The 17,758-nt window shown below is 47.3% G+C and overlaps 3 protein-coding genes across 3 annotated transcripts; 1 reads left to right on the forward strand and 2 right to left on the reverse strand.

The window, feature by feature from the left end:
* Positions 1 to 7,378: 7,378 nt before the first annotated feature.
* N7511_001087 (uncharacterized protein) lies at positions 7,379 to 8,726 on the reverse strand (the record flags this gene model as incomplete). The annotated part of the gene is made up of 2 exons (XM_057123512.1): positions 7,379 to 8,123; positions 8,179 to 8,726. The coding sequence occupies 2 exons, from the start codon at positions 8,724 to 8,726 to the stop codon at positions 7,379 to 7,381; spliced, it is 1,293 nt and encodes a 430-aa protein (XP_056989245.1).
* Positions 8,727 to 12,393: 3,667 nt separating this feature from the next.
* Positions 12,394 to 14,727, forward strand: N7511_001088 (uncharacterized protein; the record flags this gene model as incomplete). Its single annotated transcript, XM_057123513.1, has 4 exons — positions 12,394 to 12,611; positions 12,782 to 13,174; positions 13,226 to 13,639; positions 13,692 to 14,727. The coding sequence occupies 4 exons, from the start codon at positions 12,394 to 12,396 to the stop codon at positions 14,725 to 14,727; spliced, it is 2,061 nt and encodes a 686-aa protein (XP_056989246.1).
* Positions 14,728 to 15,145: 418 nt separating this feature from the next.
* Positions 15,146 to 17,133, reverse strand: N7511_001089 (alpha-amylase; the record flags this gene model as incomplete). Its single annotated transcript, XM_057123514.1, has 9 exons — positions 15,146 to 15,427; positions 15,543 to 15,783; positions 15,837 to 15,983; positions 16,037 to 16,199; positions 16,255 to 16,483; positions 16,545 to 16,653; positions 16,709 to 16,824; positions 16,880 to 16,918; positions 16,975 to 17,133. 9 exons carry the CDS (start codon positions 17,131 to 17,133, stop codon positions 15,146 to 15,148), a joined length of 1,485 nt encoding a protein of 494 aa, XP_056989247.1.
* Positions 17,134 to 17,758: the final 625 nt, after the last annotated feature.

The following is a 17,758-nucleotide window of genomic DNA, read 5'->3' on the forward strand; positions in this document are numbered from 1 at the left end:
GATTACGGCCTCTTTTCTCTTTTTTTCTTTTACTTTGTCTTCTCTTTTTCCATCATTCTACACGGCATTCTTCACGATATTCGCCACGTCAGCGCTTGTTTTACGACTGGGACGGTTGTGTTTCCCCCTTACCATTTTAACGACTCACGGGGTTGAGAATCCGGCAAGCTGGATAGACTGGCATTGTCCTTTTCTCTCTGTTTTACCTCTTTTTTTCATTTCTTCTTTTATATCCACATCTGGCACCTGCTATCTGTCGGAGTGGTCATATCGCATTACCGTCCGGCACGGAGACTCAGACATTCAGACATGATTTTTTTGATACCCTTTCTGGTCGCGTTTACCAAGCGGGCACTATTTTTGTCGGGAATCAAACGGTGGGAAATTACTGGGAATCTCTTTTTGATTATTGTGACCTTATTTCGAATATTTGCATTTACTGGGTGTTTAGACGGGCTTGAAATTTTACCAACTTACACAATATATGGATGATCCTTTGGGAATATTGATTATTGAATATTGCCTATTATTTTTTTTTCCTCTCTTTTTTTCGCACCTTTCAAACCTGACATGACTGCGGATCTCCGTTCCACAGCTGAGCAGTGAATGCTCCATTTCACTCGAAACGTGGGTTTTGCCTTTCGGCACGGCAACCACTGGGATGATCTCTGGAGTCGAATGTCGGGAATTGGGATGGTCTTTACCTAATGCTAGGGTGATCACCTTCTACGCTACAGTACAGTACGGACATACCGGAGTCGCAGAATTGAGAGAAAGTCGCCAATAATTGAGTTGAGGTTGGAGGTCCGGACCATGGATGGGCCAAATCACTATTCCCAAATGCCCATCCCATCTGGTTCGATATTTGATCGTCTTGGTGTCGACCCACAAACTAGTCATCTGTGGCCATTCTGATTGCCTACTGGTGAAGATCAAGATTGGCTTTAGCTTTTTCTTTTCCATGACGTCGAGTTCCAGATTTCCCGACTAGACGAAACCTCGATAGTTTGACAGCGCTTAGTTTGGGTCCGCGCGGTTAAGGTTGAGGTATTGGCATTCGGATACTACCTGCCTTTGCCAGTCCAGTTTACGGGTTCACTGGGAAATGGAGAATAGGCAGTGCATTGGGAAGTGACAGCTGAGTTCTAACCTTCAGCCCAGCCCAACCCTCCCACCATTCCACTTTTCCTCTTTCTTTGCCGTCTATCATCCCCACAGCCCTAACCGTGGAACAATCTCCCTGAGCCCACGCGAACTCGTCTCGATCAGTGATTTTTCTTTTTTTTCGCTCTCTTTAACATCTGCCGACGGGATATTTTCGGGGGCTTCCTTCTTCTTTGACAGGTTCTCCTCTTTGGTCGTATATTAGACTTCATTTGCTTAATTTGATGTGGTCCTGGAAATATCCAACGCAGCAATGTGATACGCTGGACCAAATGCACACCTAAATTGTCTCCATTCTTTTTTTTTTCTTCCTTTCTTCCTTCAGCTCCCCCTTGATCCGAGACACAACCGAATCCTGTCAACGGATGCTACGGCTGACCCCAGAGGATATTTCATTGGGTCCCAAAGATGGGAGATCTGGTTTCTTGTTTCTTGTTTCTGATTTCTTATTTTTTTCCTTTTTCCTTTTTGCCCTGTAATTTCGGAAATGCGAAATGCCCCCCTGTCGCAATTACGGGGTTTGACCAAATTGACGATCGGCCATCTTGCCGAGTTGGATTTCCGTGGACCTCGGTGCTTCCCCACTACAAACTGGGAAGTATACGTGCTCTCCAATCTCCAATCTCCAATCTCGAATCTCAAATTTGGACATCTGCAGATGCAGAATGTACCCTGTAAATCGCTACAGTACAGTAGTCAGGGGGTGCATAGCTACATATCCAGGTCAGCCTGACTTCCATCACCCAAAACAAGGTACCATGCACAGTACTGTAACCACACAGACATCAACTGCCAACTCAACTCCAATATACAGTACAACCCGCAAAAAGCAAACACAAAGAAGAAGAAAAGAAAAAAAGTATGTTACAGTCACTAAAAGTAAACCACATCAAATCAAGTTGATTCCCACCCACCCAAAACCAGGGCATGGACCTGCAATATGCACCCCTACACAATGCCACTGCCAACGCCAATCCCAAAAGTCCACCGTGTCCCAAAGACAGGAAACAGTCCAGTCTATCCCAGTCCCAGTCCCAGTCCCACCCCCTGGGAAGGAAGCGGTTATGCAAGCCACTAGCACAAACCCCGGTATTTCCGGCGCCTGCGACTGGTCAGAATGACAACCAGGCCGATCTTAGCACACCAACTCGCATGCAACTCGCATACAACTCGCATACATGTACAGTACTCCGAAAGTGATAAGATCGAGTAAAAAAGAGAAAAAAGTCGTGCAGCTTGCATCCTGCAGCCTGCAGCCTGCAGCTTGTAGCTTGCAGCACTTGTTCATGCAAGGTGTCTGATCGCAATTACAGTCACTGGTCAATATCTATCCCCTACTGGTCTATCCAGTCCTGCATCTAATTTAGTACTGTACCGTACTACTGTATAACGTTACTGTAGGTACAGTATATGTACATGTACATGTAGCCAGGATCTGAACTTGACTTGACTTACTGTAGCACAGTACAGGACATGGAGACGCCAGCGGCAGGATCTACATCTACAGTAGCCTGCTGTACTGTATGGCAGGATCTACCGTGATGCGATGAGATGTGCGGAGGTTTTTTCCGTGGCATGTCATTGTCTGATCTATAGTACTCCGTACAGTAGCTGCTGTAGTACCTGTATACCTGTACAGGAGATGATTTACGTCCGAGGGCAGTGAATCCCCCGCTGTGCACTGTACAGTGCACTGCACTCTGCACACTCCATGGCTTCGTCAATACCCGCGTCCGATTCATCATATGGCGGTGTACTTTGTCCGTATCGTGGAAGTGTCATCCGACGCCTCTGACGCTGGTTGCTGGGCTGTGTGTTGTGTACGGAGTACTCCGTACTGCGTTGAGGACTGTGGATACAGGTATGGTGCAGTTACTGTGTACAGTCGGGCGTAGGTGTGTATGTGTGTATATGCATGTGCCTCAGCTCCTGGATTCCTGCTGCGCTGGCAATCTGGAATAGGGCATGACGTCCCAAGGCACGGGCGCAAAGGTGTCACTTTGGCACTTGTTTGGGATACAGACTGGACATGTGTGGTGGCACTTTTTGCTTTTTGCTTTTCTGGGTTTCTGGGTTTCTTTCTTTCTTTTTGGGGGTTCTGCTTTTTCGGCCTTTTTTTACTAGTCGCTGTGTAGGTTTCCTAGGGTCGGAGCTGTCAATTCGGGACTGGGAAGGTTTGTGACCTGTCTCATGTCAGATTGGGGCTTAACCGATGTCGATGGGTTCGTAGTCTGGGTCTGTGGGCTGGGTTGGATTCTGGCTCTGGTCTGAACTGTTATTGGTGGTTCTTGTGCTTTGGGTTCACCTCTTGGAGTGAAACATTTGTGTTTGAGTTATAGTTCGCAACGAACGTGTGGTGGGGTTCACATCTCCCACTCCAACATTTTCACTTGGGGCATTGTTTCTCTTTGTTGCCCTGTTTCCACTGTTGACAAATAATCCGTTTGCTGGCCACTTAACTGGAAACTAGAATCTGTCTGACTATTCGAGGCCCCACTGTGTACGTGCTGGATCTAGAGCATCTTCTTTGGTCGCATCCGCGCCCATTCAGTCTAGAATCAAGTTCCTAAATTCCTAAATGACTTTGACAAACATCCTATCCCACCTTGTCCGAGAGTAGATTGCCATCGAGGCGGTAACACCATCATCCAGACTCCAACGTATAGTCCATGCACCATGATTTCAAATATTCGGAGTACGCGGCGGAAACAAGATATGATATCAACGATTCACCGCAAGGACATAAACTTTCCTTGCGTCTCAGATCAATTTGATTTCCAAAGTTTCAAGGGTTCAGTCTCAAGGTTTCATCCAGGGCGTGGCGGGTTGCAGCGCCGACGCTGCATGACCTCCTCACTATTCACAAGGTTATACTCAGAATGGCTTCAAGCCGAAGACTCGGCTTGGAACTATTGAATCTTCTCATATTACCCCTCCCGGCCTTTTCCCAGTCCATGATCGACGGGACCCACCGTTCGACACTTTTTTAGTAAATTCAATAGCGCCGCTTAGTCGGTCCGCCCGTGGCATGTTTGACACTGAGTTTTTCACTTCTTCTGGAACTTCGCCCGGAGCTTTTACTCCTCTTTCCTGGCTCCACTATTTCTCTTTAGTGTGAGAGTGTGCCGACGGGCTGGAAGTGGGATGGCTGAGCTTCGTTTGTCCCCATGCGGTAACGGTGGGAGTTCACACCGTTCTTTGGTACAGTGTGGAGGTGTAGGGGCAGTTGTGTTACAGTATGTGCATGCTTTGATCGGGCTCATTTGACTACTGTATGTTGGATTATATGATTATTCATCCAGCAATATGATTACGTCTCCTGGTGTTGAAGATTTGGGTCTATATTTATCCATACTGTATACTGTACGGTATTGCAGTAGTCATGGTGCATGGTGCATGGTGCATGCCAGTCATGTTTTGCTGTCTGGCGCCTGTACTGTGCAGTGAGGAATCTAACTGTGATTTACTGTATGCACACTGGGCAGAAGAGAATGTACCGGATACTTTCATACGCAGCGTGATATCTCATCCTGTGAGGGGGGAGGAAAGCAATCCCGAGCATGATATGAGATCAGGTACCAGTGTACCTTTGGCTATCTTTGCATATGACAGTTTGCTGTAGGCACTTTCTGTAGAATCTCAAATTCGATATCACACGCCAGGGCGTGGATAGTGTGGCGTCTGGTCATATGGCTAGGTTACAGCATCCAAGCACATGATGCCCAGCAGGGGATGGACTGCTCGGATATCTCTCCAGTCCGATATGTTTTCTTGCCCTTTCTTATTGTCTCTGGCTCACCGATGTTGTCGTGTGACTCGGGTTCCATCCTGCTAATGGGCTAGATCTCCCAAGGGACCAGCTGTGTTGAGCAATGGTATTGTACACGTCTTTTCGGGGCGAAGGCAGGCATTGCAGTCCCATCTACAGTAATTGTCTTTCCCTGGCATGGGCTCTTGTACTTCCTTTTCGGACTTTACGATACCAACTGATGTAAAAACAAGGAACAGCCTTCGGCCTGACCACAGTGAGTTTTATGTTGAGCTAGAACAATAGCCCTGAATCAGAGATATACACTGATACTTGCACCCCTCTTCTTGCGTCCTTATATACAGTATGCTCTGTTTGAATCTTCCAGGACTTCTGTTGGTCCACACTGGTGCTATATGTCAACAGTAGCTGGAGGGTTTCTGTCAGAGGAACAGTCCTGTCTTGGCCATGTCCGGCTGCATATTGATCTATCACAATATCCTTCATTCTTCATGACAGCTTCATTTCGCAGCCCCTGGGTGTTCAAAAACAACACTAACAAAAAGCAAATATCTAAAGTCTGATATCACAGTATGTCATTATATATAATGGCAGCAATTGCTTTTTTTCTCTTTGAAAAAAGTTAATACAATCCATTTCAAGCCAAAACAACCAGAGTAATTATCCTCTTCCTAAAATAGAAAGCAAATATCAATATTTCACACTCTAGTATCACCTATGTGTTGTCAGGGACATCAATTGCTTCCTTGATGAGTCTCGATTCGACACTGATAACCCTAAAAGTGGGGCTACCATCGCTAAGGAATCCATGACACAATTTTCTCCAGTTCTTCAACAAGTAGGCCGGCTGGCCCAATGGCAAGGCGCTTGACTACGAATCAAGAGATTGCAGGTTCGACCCCTGCGTCGGTCAATTCTTTTTTGTTTTTGGCAATTGTATCCTAATCAGTTTCGACCTGATCACACCAATGTGTGCGCATGCACGGTCTGGTTGATCCTCGCCCTTAGTGTTTTTTTTTACAACGCCCAAGGGGTGAATGAATAGTATAGCTTTGGGCGCAAGAATTGAAGAGTCAGTCAGTCAGCGAGGATCACTCGCCGGGGAAATACAACCGAAGCTACACGCTGAAAGCATAAGGACAAACTATCATCCTATATAAAGATGCGCCTCAATGCATCTCCAAGGTTAAGAGAGAAGTAACGGCAGACCAGTCACCAAGAATAAGCATATTAAATTTGTAACAAAGTTAGATATCCTGGAAACTCATGCTGTCATCCTTGTCATCTTATACGGCCAATTTCGCCAACATATCTCCCGATAGAAACCATCCACGATTGAGATCTGGGTTTCCCCATCAAGGTCCTTCTTGTGATCTAAGCTTCTACAAGCAGGAAAACGCAAGTCGAAAATCTTCCTTTTAGTATCTACGATTTGGGTCATGATATCTTTCATCTCGTCGGTAGTGAGAGATAACTGCCGCGAAGAAAGACTCTCCCTACATATGCTCCATCAAAATATACGCTGCTCCGATGGGATTGCCCGATGTTGTTGATCATACTAAGACATTCGGTATCGGAAGTTCGAGGACAGCTCGCAAGAAGCTCATGGTAATCACCTCACTGGCGGTTGTATAATGGTGATGCCCAGCAATGGGAGTGGCAATTCGCGCGATCACCTCACGGCCATTCTTTGCTCGTAGAAGAAAGACTTTGATAAAACCTCCCTCTGCAATCTTAGTAATATCAGGGTAAGAAATAGTCTTGTTGTACTGTTTCGCCAGCGATCTGTTCCGTGAACAAAGAGCGGATAATGAACTTTCAGTAAGAGCGAGTTCTTGGAAAAGAGTCACCATTGTTGAAAACGAGTAGAAGAGAAACATTGAGTTACGACTATGTTACCCGGTACGAGTTCAAAGTTGACGAAGGAGTGGGAGCTAGGAATATATGAAGTAAGCTCCATAGCCGCTAATCAGATTCAAGATATCTTATCTTGGCAACATCAGGACCGGAGGATGATTAGAAGTGCTGGGTGCAGGATAGCAGTGTTATAGGGCAGTAGACGCTCAAGGGGTGGACGTCCAAACTTACGGAAAGGAAGCCATTTCTGGCCTCAAAAGTGGTCAGTTTCGGTGTCAATCCCACAAGTCCTCATATTCTAGTTGTAGAGTGCAAGAAACACTAAGGAATTGGCAGAAATCCACGGAGGCTGGCGCAAGATGACGGTTTTTGAATTGTAGCGGATGATATTTGATATTACTATCCGTCCAGGTGCCATGTGATTATCTATTGCGGTGTTAGCTCCGCGGGTATAGTCTCATAGATCCAGGACACGAGGCCCATCATTCGATAGTACATCACAGCAAGCTCGTTGATACTATCCGCGGAAGGCTTTGTGAATCGAGTATATAGAAGATGCCATGAAGAGCCACCGCCCAAGCCAAGGGATCAATCCAAAAGCCAATAATGATCACTCGCCGCCAGAAGCCGTTCATGCTCAGCCTTCAACTGTCGAGCATCGTTCTCCTCAAACCAGAAAGCCCAGGTACTCTGAGTATTAATCTCAAGATTGTCACGACTAGATCGTAATCCGACATGCTGCAACTGCTGCGGCGCCAGCGCCAACCGCGTCAAGCCAGTCTGGTCCGCATACTCCTCAATCATGCTATCCGTCTGCCCAGCTTTCTTCTCTTCCAAGCGAGCCACCAAAGCCGGTACTTGTTCACGAGGGAATACCAAACCTTGCGTGCAACACCCCGGACCATTCATCTCCACTACACCCTCCAAGGGGAGCAGGGAGTATTTACCCATCATGTATAATAGTCCCGTGAAAGCGGGAATCACAACTAAACACACGGCTGCGATAGTCCAATTGTTAAGAGAGGCACGGGTGCCAGGCCAGTGTCGGCGAATGAGCAGCAGAAGAGCACATCCAGATCCCATAACTAAGAGGAATGCCAAGGGCATGTTTCGGTACCAGAAATCGTCGGATGACCACATAAGAGAGGTTTCGGTGTAGAAGAGGCGTAAGTAGATCCATGTATTGTTGCGCGCAGTCGATCCATGAGATAACTGGTGTAGACCATTCATAGTCTTGACGAACCAGCCGTCTGCGAGGATGACATCGTCCTCGAGGATGAATATGTATGGAGCACCCGTTTCGAGACATTGATTGAGTAGGTAGACGTAGTCGCTAGCCGGGTTAGAAAGCGTATCCGACCAGCAGCGTCCTGAGAGGGGAAACGTACTATACACCCTTTTCATAGAAGTTATGCTGTTCCTCCAACTCTTGCAAATGGCGAAACTGCTCCTCGGAGACATTATACGAGGACACTGAATCCACTAGTCGTCCAAGCCATTTCTGGCCCCAGCTGGGGTGTTGGCTTGGATCGGTATTTGCAAATAGCACTGATAGATGAAGGGCGTGTCTTTCGCGAGGGTCAAGATCAGTCAGCAAAGATCCCACGGTCGCTTCAAAGTAGTCGTCCTTGTCGCGTTTTACAGTGGCCAGCGCGGCACACATCAAGGGGCGATCAGTGCCCAATTGGTCGTCAATCCCACTGTCAGAAGGGGCATTATGTATAGATGTGAAATGTTGAGCTTGATGCTCTCGCAAAAGACTGTATTTCCACTCGAACACATTGCGAATATCGAAAAAAGCCGAGTGAGGGTCGCGCCAGAAGCGGATTCGACAGTATTGGAAGGCGAGGAGATATGCAAAACCTGCGACCAGGAGAACCTTTGCCGCGGGTTGGCTGAGTAGATGTAGTAGAGATTGAAGACTGCTGACTCTCATGGTTGCAGTCCTGATCGAAAACGAAAAAAATAAGATCGGGGTCTGACTTTGCGCCCAGAGAGGCTTTGGCTTAGCTCGATGCACTTCCTCCCCACTCTAGCTGAGCAATGATCATATTGGGGCCAATCTTCAAGTTGCGCCGTAAATATCTGATGTGTAGGAAATGAATAAGCATGGAATTTTAATACAGGAGAAAATAGGAATCGAGAAGAAGACCAATGTGAAAGTATACACCGGAAGTAGACAAATAGCTTCGGTGTATACAGTAGAAATGCACATTCCGACAGAAAGCCGGGACCCAGTGGCCAAATTTCCAACATCACCTTCCAGCAGCTCTGGATACGACTTGGCAAGTCTTTCACATTCAGGCCCCCAGCCTGGGCTGCCAAATTATGTGAGACCGCCTCAACACAGCATAGATTCGTGCGAATAGGATTGGTCGAGGATCGACGCTCTGGCACGGGTACCATATCCCCAGCAAACAATATTGAACGTCTTTTGGCTGATCATTTTGTCTCCAGTCGGGCATCTTGGCATGCCAAGATCGGAGCGGATATTACGGCTTAAGCCCAAATCTTCTTTTGTTGAAATCCGCTGGCAAATTCATTAGTCACCAGTAAACATAATTTGCCCTGATTATGATCACACAATGTACTGAGAAGATAGAGACATGAAGGGCGGGCATTCATGTGGCACCCAAGTTAGTTCCGCACGATCCGAGATCGATACTCGGGTTCGTTCTTGGCTAGCCCAGCTAGTCCCACCCTTGAGAGTTGGGACTCGGCTCTTTTCGGTCACCTGGAACAAACAGACATGGAAAGGGTGCATAGCCATGAGAAATTTGCTTAGTGCTGTTATCAAAGAGCACTTTCTCCATTCATCTCATCGAATCTTTGGTACAGGCTCGGATTTGTGTCAGTCACAAATAATTTCAATGCTTAGCTCATCATCAAAGGACAGAGAGGTCTGTTCACCCCTAGAACTAGAATAATTCATATCGGGTAAATTTCCCCGTGATAGGCAGCAGTAGAGACTCAGCCCTATGCCAATAGCGATTCTCTCTGAAGATCTTCTTATGGCGCCATGCCCTAAGACCAAGCTTGCCGATCATAGCGTGACCGTTGATATGCCAAGTAAAGAGAGAAAATGGAGAAGAGCCGATGGGAAGGAATTGCAAATCCCGGTAGAACGCCAGTTCCATGGCCAAGGATTGTATATCATCTCATTTCATCAAGGATTGACTACAGCCACGGTGTCGAGAGGCGATCCTCCCTCCGAAGAGGAAATCATGTCCGATATGTCTCTCTTCACGAGCACGAGAAACAGGGCTAGAGCACTTTAATGAAAAGTGGACTTCAGCAGAGTAAAAAAGATTGGAAGTTCACCTGAACCCGCTTGAAAAAGCCAAATCCCACAGTGAACTAACTGAATGCGAAGGATCGACCGAGGCGGGATTTAGCATCGTGATAAATAACCCGACGCAAAACAAGGGTCTACACTCTTTGGGTTAGACAAAGGTGTGCACAATCTATTGCGGGTAAATTCCAACGCAGGATTACTCAGTTTAGGCATCTTCCCGAGCGGGAATATGAGCAGTCAACTGTCACAGAGAGGCTTATCTTTGAGACATAAGTGGTCTGATGCAGGGCCATTATCTGCTCGCAGTCAGATCAAAATGAAAAAAACCGCTTTCGATTGCCACCGCCAGGTCACAAATTGCCTAGTTAGGGAATCCTCGTAAAAGCCTTGATTGAGCTCTCTTGGGGTGTGACTTCATGGCCAACTATTATTGGCGGGTTTCCTGTCAGACAATCCTGCAAGGAAGATGCAGAGAAGCAAAAAGGAAAGAGAGCGAACCTTGATCAAGCCAATGACACCAGATGTAGCCTGTAGCTTGACTCGACTCGACCGACGCCCCGGCGTCATGATTCTAGAGATATGCGGGCTTACTGATGTGCTGGGAATTTGGAGGTCTAGACTGAACGAGAAGGTAAGCTTCGGTGGTTATCACATCATGCAAGAAATTGACGTGGTCCCCGTTTGGAAATCTTCCAGAAGCCTCCCCTGTGAGATGTCTATTGCAATCCCAACCCTAAGATATAAAAACGGCGAAAAGAGGGTTGATCCAGCTCGGCACAAATTGCTTAATATTTGTTCCCCGTTAAAGCTCTGACCAAGTGCATACGTTGATCTCCTCCCCTCCATAGTACCACGCGTTCGAGATGCACGGAAGCGCTGGAGACATTGTTAGATTGGAATCCCCCGACACGCTTGGACCCATGCGAGGTCTACGCAATAACTATCTTAAGCGATGAGATAGTGTGCATGAAACAGCGCCACGCAAGGTCACGATAACGAACAAGCGGGAGGGGTGCATACTTAGTCCACGACTGTGGGCCAGTCCCTACCCCAGAGTTCTCCTGAAAGCCAAGAGAGCCTCGAGTCAGAATACGAGATATATTAAGCAGACCTGACCGCTGGTTGACAAAAGAACATTACGGCTCACTACCCTCGGACAGGCAGGCGCTAAGCCCGCGTGCATAAGTTATATTGGCCCTAAGTGGATCCCCGAGAAGCAGGGAAAAAAAGAGGCCTCGGCTGAGTCGTATATGTTCTTCCGCATCACCACTCACAGGTGCGCGATTAGCAAGATATTCCATGGATTTGCCGTTCGCGTATTCCCGGGTCTATTTATTCCCGATCGTAGATATGTTGGCTACTCCTAGAGACTCGGTTCCCTATGAGGAATCCGTCTATTCGCGGTTGCTGTCGTTCCTATCTCTATTTAGGCATCTCGACACGGGAATGGGGGGGGGGGAGCTGACCAGGCTGATCATGATCAGGCTGATCATGAGACTGCAAGCTTCCAGCCTCTCAAGCCGAAAAGGAGATGGATAAGACTAAAAGGACACTAATGCACTCGCCGACCAAAGACCCGTCGTTAGCCGGGACTAAAAAGGAACTAAAAGTTACAATGTCACATCGATTCAACTTTCCAATCCCGATAGCCACTTCTTTGAGACAATTGCACATGTTAGCCAATTAATCCGACCTGCTTCTCTCCACTTCATCGTCTATAGTCCCCTCCACTCCAAGGCTCATTTACCAATGTAATTGCCAAATCAATTTACTGTACATATCTCGCAACTGGAGCCTGATAGGATATACGATAACAAAGGAAGTTCCAAATAAGCTCCGGGCAAACATGCTTGTTGCTGTAGACTTGGCTGCACACTTTAAAACAAAACCCCGTCTATCCAACGGTTCTCGTCGGGAAAATTTTGTCAAAAGTTAACCAATACTAGTCTATCACCCCCTCTTCGGTGCTGAAAAGCCTGCAGCAAAGCACCGGCCTCATTTACCTTTCTAGAAGCCACCGGAAGGCAATCAGGATTGGTGGATGCCTCTACGATTACCCCAGGTCCGCCAGAAACGGGTTCCAAACGTACCTGCGCAGGCGGAGTCGATATCGTCAGTACTCATTTACTTGTCGCAATTGGCTGCTAGACTCTCTCGGTCCAGCGATCCGCTTTTATAAGGCTTGGATCTCCCTGATAGCAGAGGAATGATCTTCAGGCCTTTAAAACTTGGCTTTCCGAAGGGTCCAGTTGATCTATTTCTCTTTCTTACCTACTCTTTTAAATGATATAGGCTGTACTCAATTGCAATGACGCGGACCGGCCCTTCACATAACACCATCTCTTGGGAGACTAAGAGTGTTGCCCCTGACGAAGGCAACCGAATTGATTCGGTCGCTGGTCACGATGCGAGACCCAAAGGGCGCATTCGTCGATCCATGACGGCTTGTAATACTTGTCGCAAGCTCAAGACTCGATGTGATGTTGATCCACGCGGTCATGCTTGTCGCCGCTGTTTATCTCTGAGGTTTGTGAGGCCTTTCTCTTCATTTGCCACTCTGTAACTGCCAGATTGCCACATCTTCAACCTTTTTGCCCTTGCGATCCAAAACCCTCTCCCAAATGCGACCGTGAATTTTATAAACAGAAAATGTCACGCCCAAGTGCTTGTATATACTGACTGCTCGATTTTATAAGGCTCGACTGTGAACTCCCGGAGACATCGGAGCGGTTCCAGGACAATGCATCCACCTGGTCCGATGCCACTGCTGTGCCCTCGATAGAGGAACGGCTGGTTTCTCTTGAACGAGGCATGGGCGAGATGATCCACCTTATGCGGCAAATGGTTGATCGGCCTCCCAGCATGTTCGGCAGCTTAAACTCGCAGGCGAGAAGCGGCAGTATAGACGAGGCCTCCAGTGATAGCGTGTCGGCATCGTTATACCCTTTGAAACCGGCTCAGCTCATTCGAGACCTTCAGGCTGAATGTTTTGGGGAGAGAGATCACTTTTCCTCTGATGATGATATCCTGGGAGACATCGTCACTCAGGGTATTGTAGACTCTAAGCTCTCCCTGAAGCTGATTGAACTGTATGTCTTCTTTCTGTCTCGCATTCTATCATCCTGCTAACCTGGTCTTAGATTTGTGGAATATTTTGGTCATTGGGTGTCAATAAGCCACTCGTCCAGCATTCAACGATCAAATACACTCTTATTCAACACCGCGTGCCTCCTCGCTGCACGGTATTTGCCTGGACTACCACAGCATACTGTCCGCGATATCTCTCTCCACGTTCAGCATGCTGTGGCCAAGATGCTGTGGAAGCCTCCACCCCTGACAAGCGATATGCTACAGGCATTGACATTACTATGTCTATATTCTACTGCTATTCATAAAGAAGGACTGATGGACGACTGGTTGCTGAGCGGGATCTCAATCAACCATGCCCTAATTTCCTTCAACTTCCTCAATACTCTCCCCAGGGATAGCATCAACCCTGATGATCTACTTGCTCAGTTGCGTCTGTGGAATACACTGTGCGCAACCCAACTACAGTAAGTCACCTCTCTTCTCATGCCAAGTACCAATTCTAACCATGAACCATAGCTCGGCCCTGGCAAATGGCCGCACCGTCAACATTCAACAGCAATACATGGATCAATGCCCCAGGATCCTAGAACACGCCGCCGCAACCCCGGAGGACGGCAAAATCGTCGCAGAGATCCAACTATATCGCATCGCCCTCAAACTCCAACACAGCCAGCATCGTCTTCAATTCGCAGAAGCCGAATACGAAGAAATCGAGCGCTGGAAAATGGAATGGGCCCACCTCCTAAGTAAATCGCCCTTCTACCCCAAGAAAACATCCATGAATCCAACAAATTCTAACACAAACACAGCAAATAACGAAGACTCAACCCTCGACCTAAACCTCTGGTTCTGCCAACTCCTCCTCCACAGAACAGCAACGCGCCTCCAACCAGATAGCGACCGCCTCACGCCCGAAATAAGCGGCACAGCCCGCCTAATAATCTCCAAATTCCTCCAAACCCGCTTCAGCACAGCCCCAAGCCTAATCGACCACGTCTATTTCATAGTCGGCTACGCAGCCCTAACACTATGCGACTATAACCTCACCGACCCACTAATCAGCCAAGTCCGCGGCTTCCTCCTGCACCTCGCCCCCAGCGGCGACAACCTGCCCTACCGCATCGCCTGCATAGTCGGCGAAGTGCAGCGCCGGTACTCCGAAGCCACAGCCGTGGTCGCGACAGCCGAGCATGCTTCATTAGCGTCTTCGTCGCCGATTGATGCAAAGGGAACGCCGCTGTATGGTCCGCACTCGCACTCGCATTCGCAGTCGCAGTCGCAGTCACAGTCGCACCCCCATTCCCAATCTCACCCGCATTCTCACTCCCATTCGCATCCTCAGGGTAGGGCTATGGATTTGTCGTCGCTCATGCCTGGTGCGGAGGTTTTGGACAATCTGGAGGGGTACAGTTGTCTGGATCAGTTGATGCCGGGGTATGGGGCTGCTTCGACGAGCTTTGATCCGCCGGCCTTGTTTCAGCATCATTCTGCGCCTGTCACTGGTGGCGCACTGCCCATTGGTCTTGTTCCTAGGGCTTTGCATGATTGGTGATTGGTTTGTGAGTTCTTCTATCTTGGATTAGGGTTTGGATTTGAACTTGGACTTTGAATTTGGGTTGGGATGGGATGGGATTGGATTGGATTTGGGATTCGTTTGTTGGAATTGGCGATGGATAGCGTTGGGATTTCTCTTCATCTTCTTCATCTTATTTTTTTTTTCTTGGTTCATTCATTCATTCTTATCTTGGACATAGATGTCGCTCAATTGGTGAGGGTGATGTGGTAGTATATTGTCTTGAAAACGAATGTCCCGGAACTGGCAACCAGGGGTGATTTCCTGGCGCATGCCCGCAAGTATAGCTAAAAGTACATTAACTGACCTTACATTGGATCATCGAGAAAAAAAGAACAAATGATTTTTGTCGACTTGAAGTGACTATTGACTTACACCTGATGATTTTATCGATCACCTAAGAACACAAACTCGCTCCTTTGATCAATGATGCAGGATAAAATATCCTCGGTTCTCCCTTCGCCATGGAAACAGGAACATTTCCACTGTTATCAACAGTAACAGTAGTACAAGTAATGATCTCCATCAATTCCTCACCAGCCTTGAAGCCCGTATTAGAGAGTGACAGCGTATATGAGCTTCCATTTTCACCGAGGTTCGAAAGGACGGTAATTGTTTGAGAGCCGCTGTATCCTTTGCGCATGGCTAGCGTGGTGTCGTCTTTATAGATAGGGTAGTTCTGTGAGGAATTATCAATTAGCAAATGCCAAACAAGATGAAAGAAAGAAAGAAAGAAAGAAAGAAAGAAAGAAAGAAAGAAAGAAAGAAAAGCAGAAACAGTGTTGAATCCATACCTGATAAATCGTATACTGAACACTCTTATAGATAGCTTGATTCCGAATAGCATTGGCTTTCGCAATGAACTTATACAACTCGCTATCGGTGTTGTAGTTGGATAGCCAGGTTGCCTCGCGATTGTTCGGGTCACTGCCTCCCTTGTAGTGTTGTTCTTGCCCGGCGTAGATGATTGGGATACCATCTGCCATGATGGTGAAGGCTGCAGCATTTTTGGCTAGTGACATGTCATCCGTATAACTAAATCCAAATAAGCATGCAATTCATAGGAGAATTGGATCAATGATACTCACGAAGCAAAGCGCGGGTTGTCATGATTCTCCACAAAATTCCCTAGTAGAGTTGAATCGGCGCATGTGGACTTGACGGTGTTGATCATGTTGTAGAGATCGCCCATGCTTCCACCTGTTGATTTGAAGGCTTTGAGAAGAGGGTAATACCTAAATTTGCGTTATCAGATGAGAAAATGTTGAAAACCGGAGTGAAATCGTACATTGGGTAGTTGAGCAATCCGTCCATTACCTCTTGGTAGGGACAAGTATAACCGGCATCGCCGTCAAAGACCTCGCCAATACAGTAGACACCTGCGGCTGCGTTGTAACCGGGCCAGAAGCTCTTCTCGACATGTTTGACTGTGTCAACGCGGAGGCCGTCGACTGAACTGGCATCAGTATTTAGATTCTTGAATGGGAAAGGAGCCGAGGTGCGTACTCGAGTAATTGGAGACTAATGATCCAACCCAGTTGTACCACATAGTCCGGACATCTGCTCTTTCGGTACTCAAATCGGGAAGTGAGACGGTCGTATCGCCGAGCCAGCAATCTTGCACATTGGTTTGGTTGCTGTAATCGTTGACCTCGCAGTAGGAGTGGAAATATTTCTTGTCGTTGAATGGGTCGAATGTATCGTAATTGATTGAGGTTCCGGAACCATCGTAGCCCTTGAAGATGGATGTCAATAAATCCCAGGGAGCAAGATATAGCTGGGCTTGGGTCACTCACCATATGGTTGGCTACTACATCGACCATGAGATACATCCCCCGCTTATGCAGAGCTGAGGCAAGGTCCTTGAGGTCGTCTGCTGTGCCATAATGCGAGTTAAGACCGTAACTTGAATATTGTCAATGAACTTTCTAGAATCAAGTCGTGAAGCTGGTTCCCTTACATGTCTTGCTGCCAGTAACCATGATAGGCTTGACCATACTTGGTATCTTCGGTCAATTGCGCTGTCACAGGAGTAATCCAGATAGCTGTGAAGCCCATTCCCTGGATGTAATCGAGCTGAAGGGATACGTCAGTCCACGGTAAAACACTGACAAAGATTTGTACCACGTACTTTATTCTCGATTCCTTTCCAGGTCCCGCCGCAGTATCTCTATTCAACACAGATTAGCAAATCCACGCATTCTTGTTGAATCATGAAAATCATACCCCTAGACTGGCATCACAACTCGCCGTAGTAGACCCATCCGTCCTCGCGAACCGATCAGTGAGCATAAAGTATATAGACTGCGAGCGCCATTGAGCAGGAGTAGCGGCAAAAGCAGAGCCCAACAAGCCAGCAAGCCAAGCCAAGCGCAAGAAAAGCATGAGGTATCAGGTTAATGTTGTGAGCCAAAAGCAAACATCAAACCCGAACTGCAACGAAAAAAGGGGTAACAGAATACCTCCGATAAAAGGATACCACAACAATTCAAAGACGCAGCAAGCAGCTCTATATACCACAATCACAGCACAATCCAAACCCAAGACCAAATGGAGCGAACCAATCATCCCAGAAACGGGTCTTTGAGTCTAGCACAACAGCCCCCAAAGACCAATGAAACACTCAAACCGGCTTCAGCTGTACAATGACATGTAAATTGTATATCGCATTACAGTACAGTACATAAATTCCCGTCCCTCGACTACTGTCAACACATACATCACTCGAACAGAACCCTACTTACTATTCACCAAAACAAGAAATCATGCAACAGTTCCCAATAAATGAAATCTCAGCACTAAGCTTCGCCCCAGTACAGAGTACCCACAAGCAACTAAAAAAATAATAGTCCACAATCCGATCCTTCGCCCCATCCTCTTGAATAGTGAGATTACAGTAACTTATTCGCACGAGTGCAGAGGAATCCGATTCACGTATCACATGTCCTGAAGGATGATTAGTTCCGTTACAGTCCGGGAAATTAAACATCCCTGTCAGCATCGAACCCCT

This window comes from Penicillium nucicola (assembly GCF_028828085.1).
Source record: "Penicillium nucicola strain IBT 29836 chromosome Unknown utg000001l, whole genome shotgun sequence".
Lineage (NCBI taxonomy): Eukaryota > Fungi > Ascomycota > Eurotiomycetes > Eurotiales > Aspergillaceae > Penicillium > Penicillium nucicola.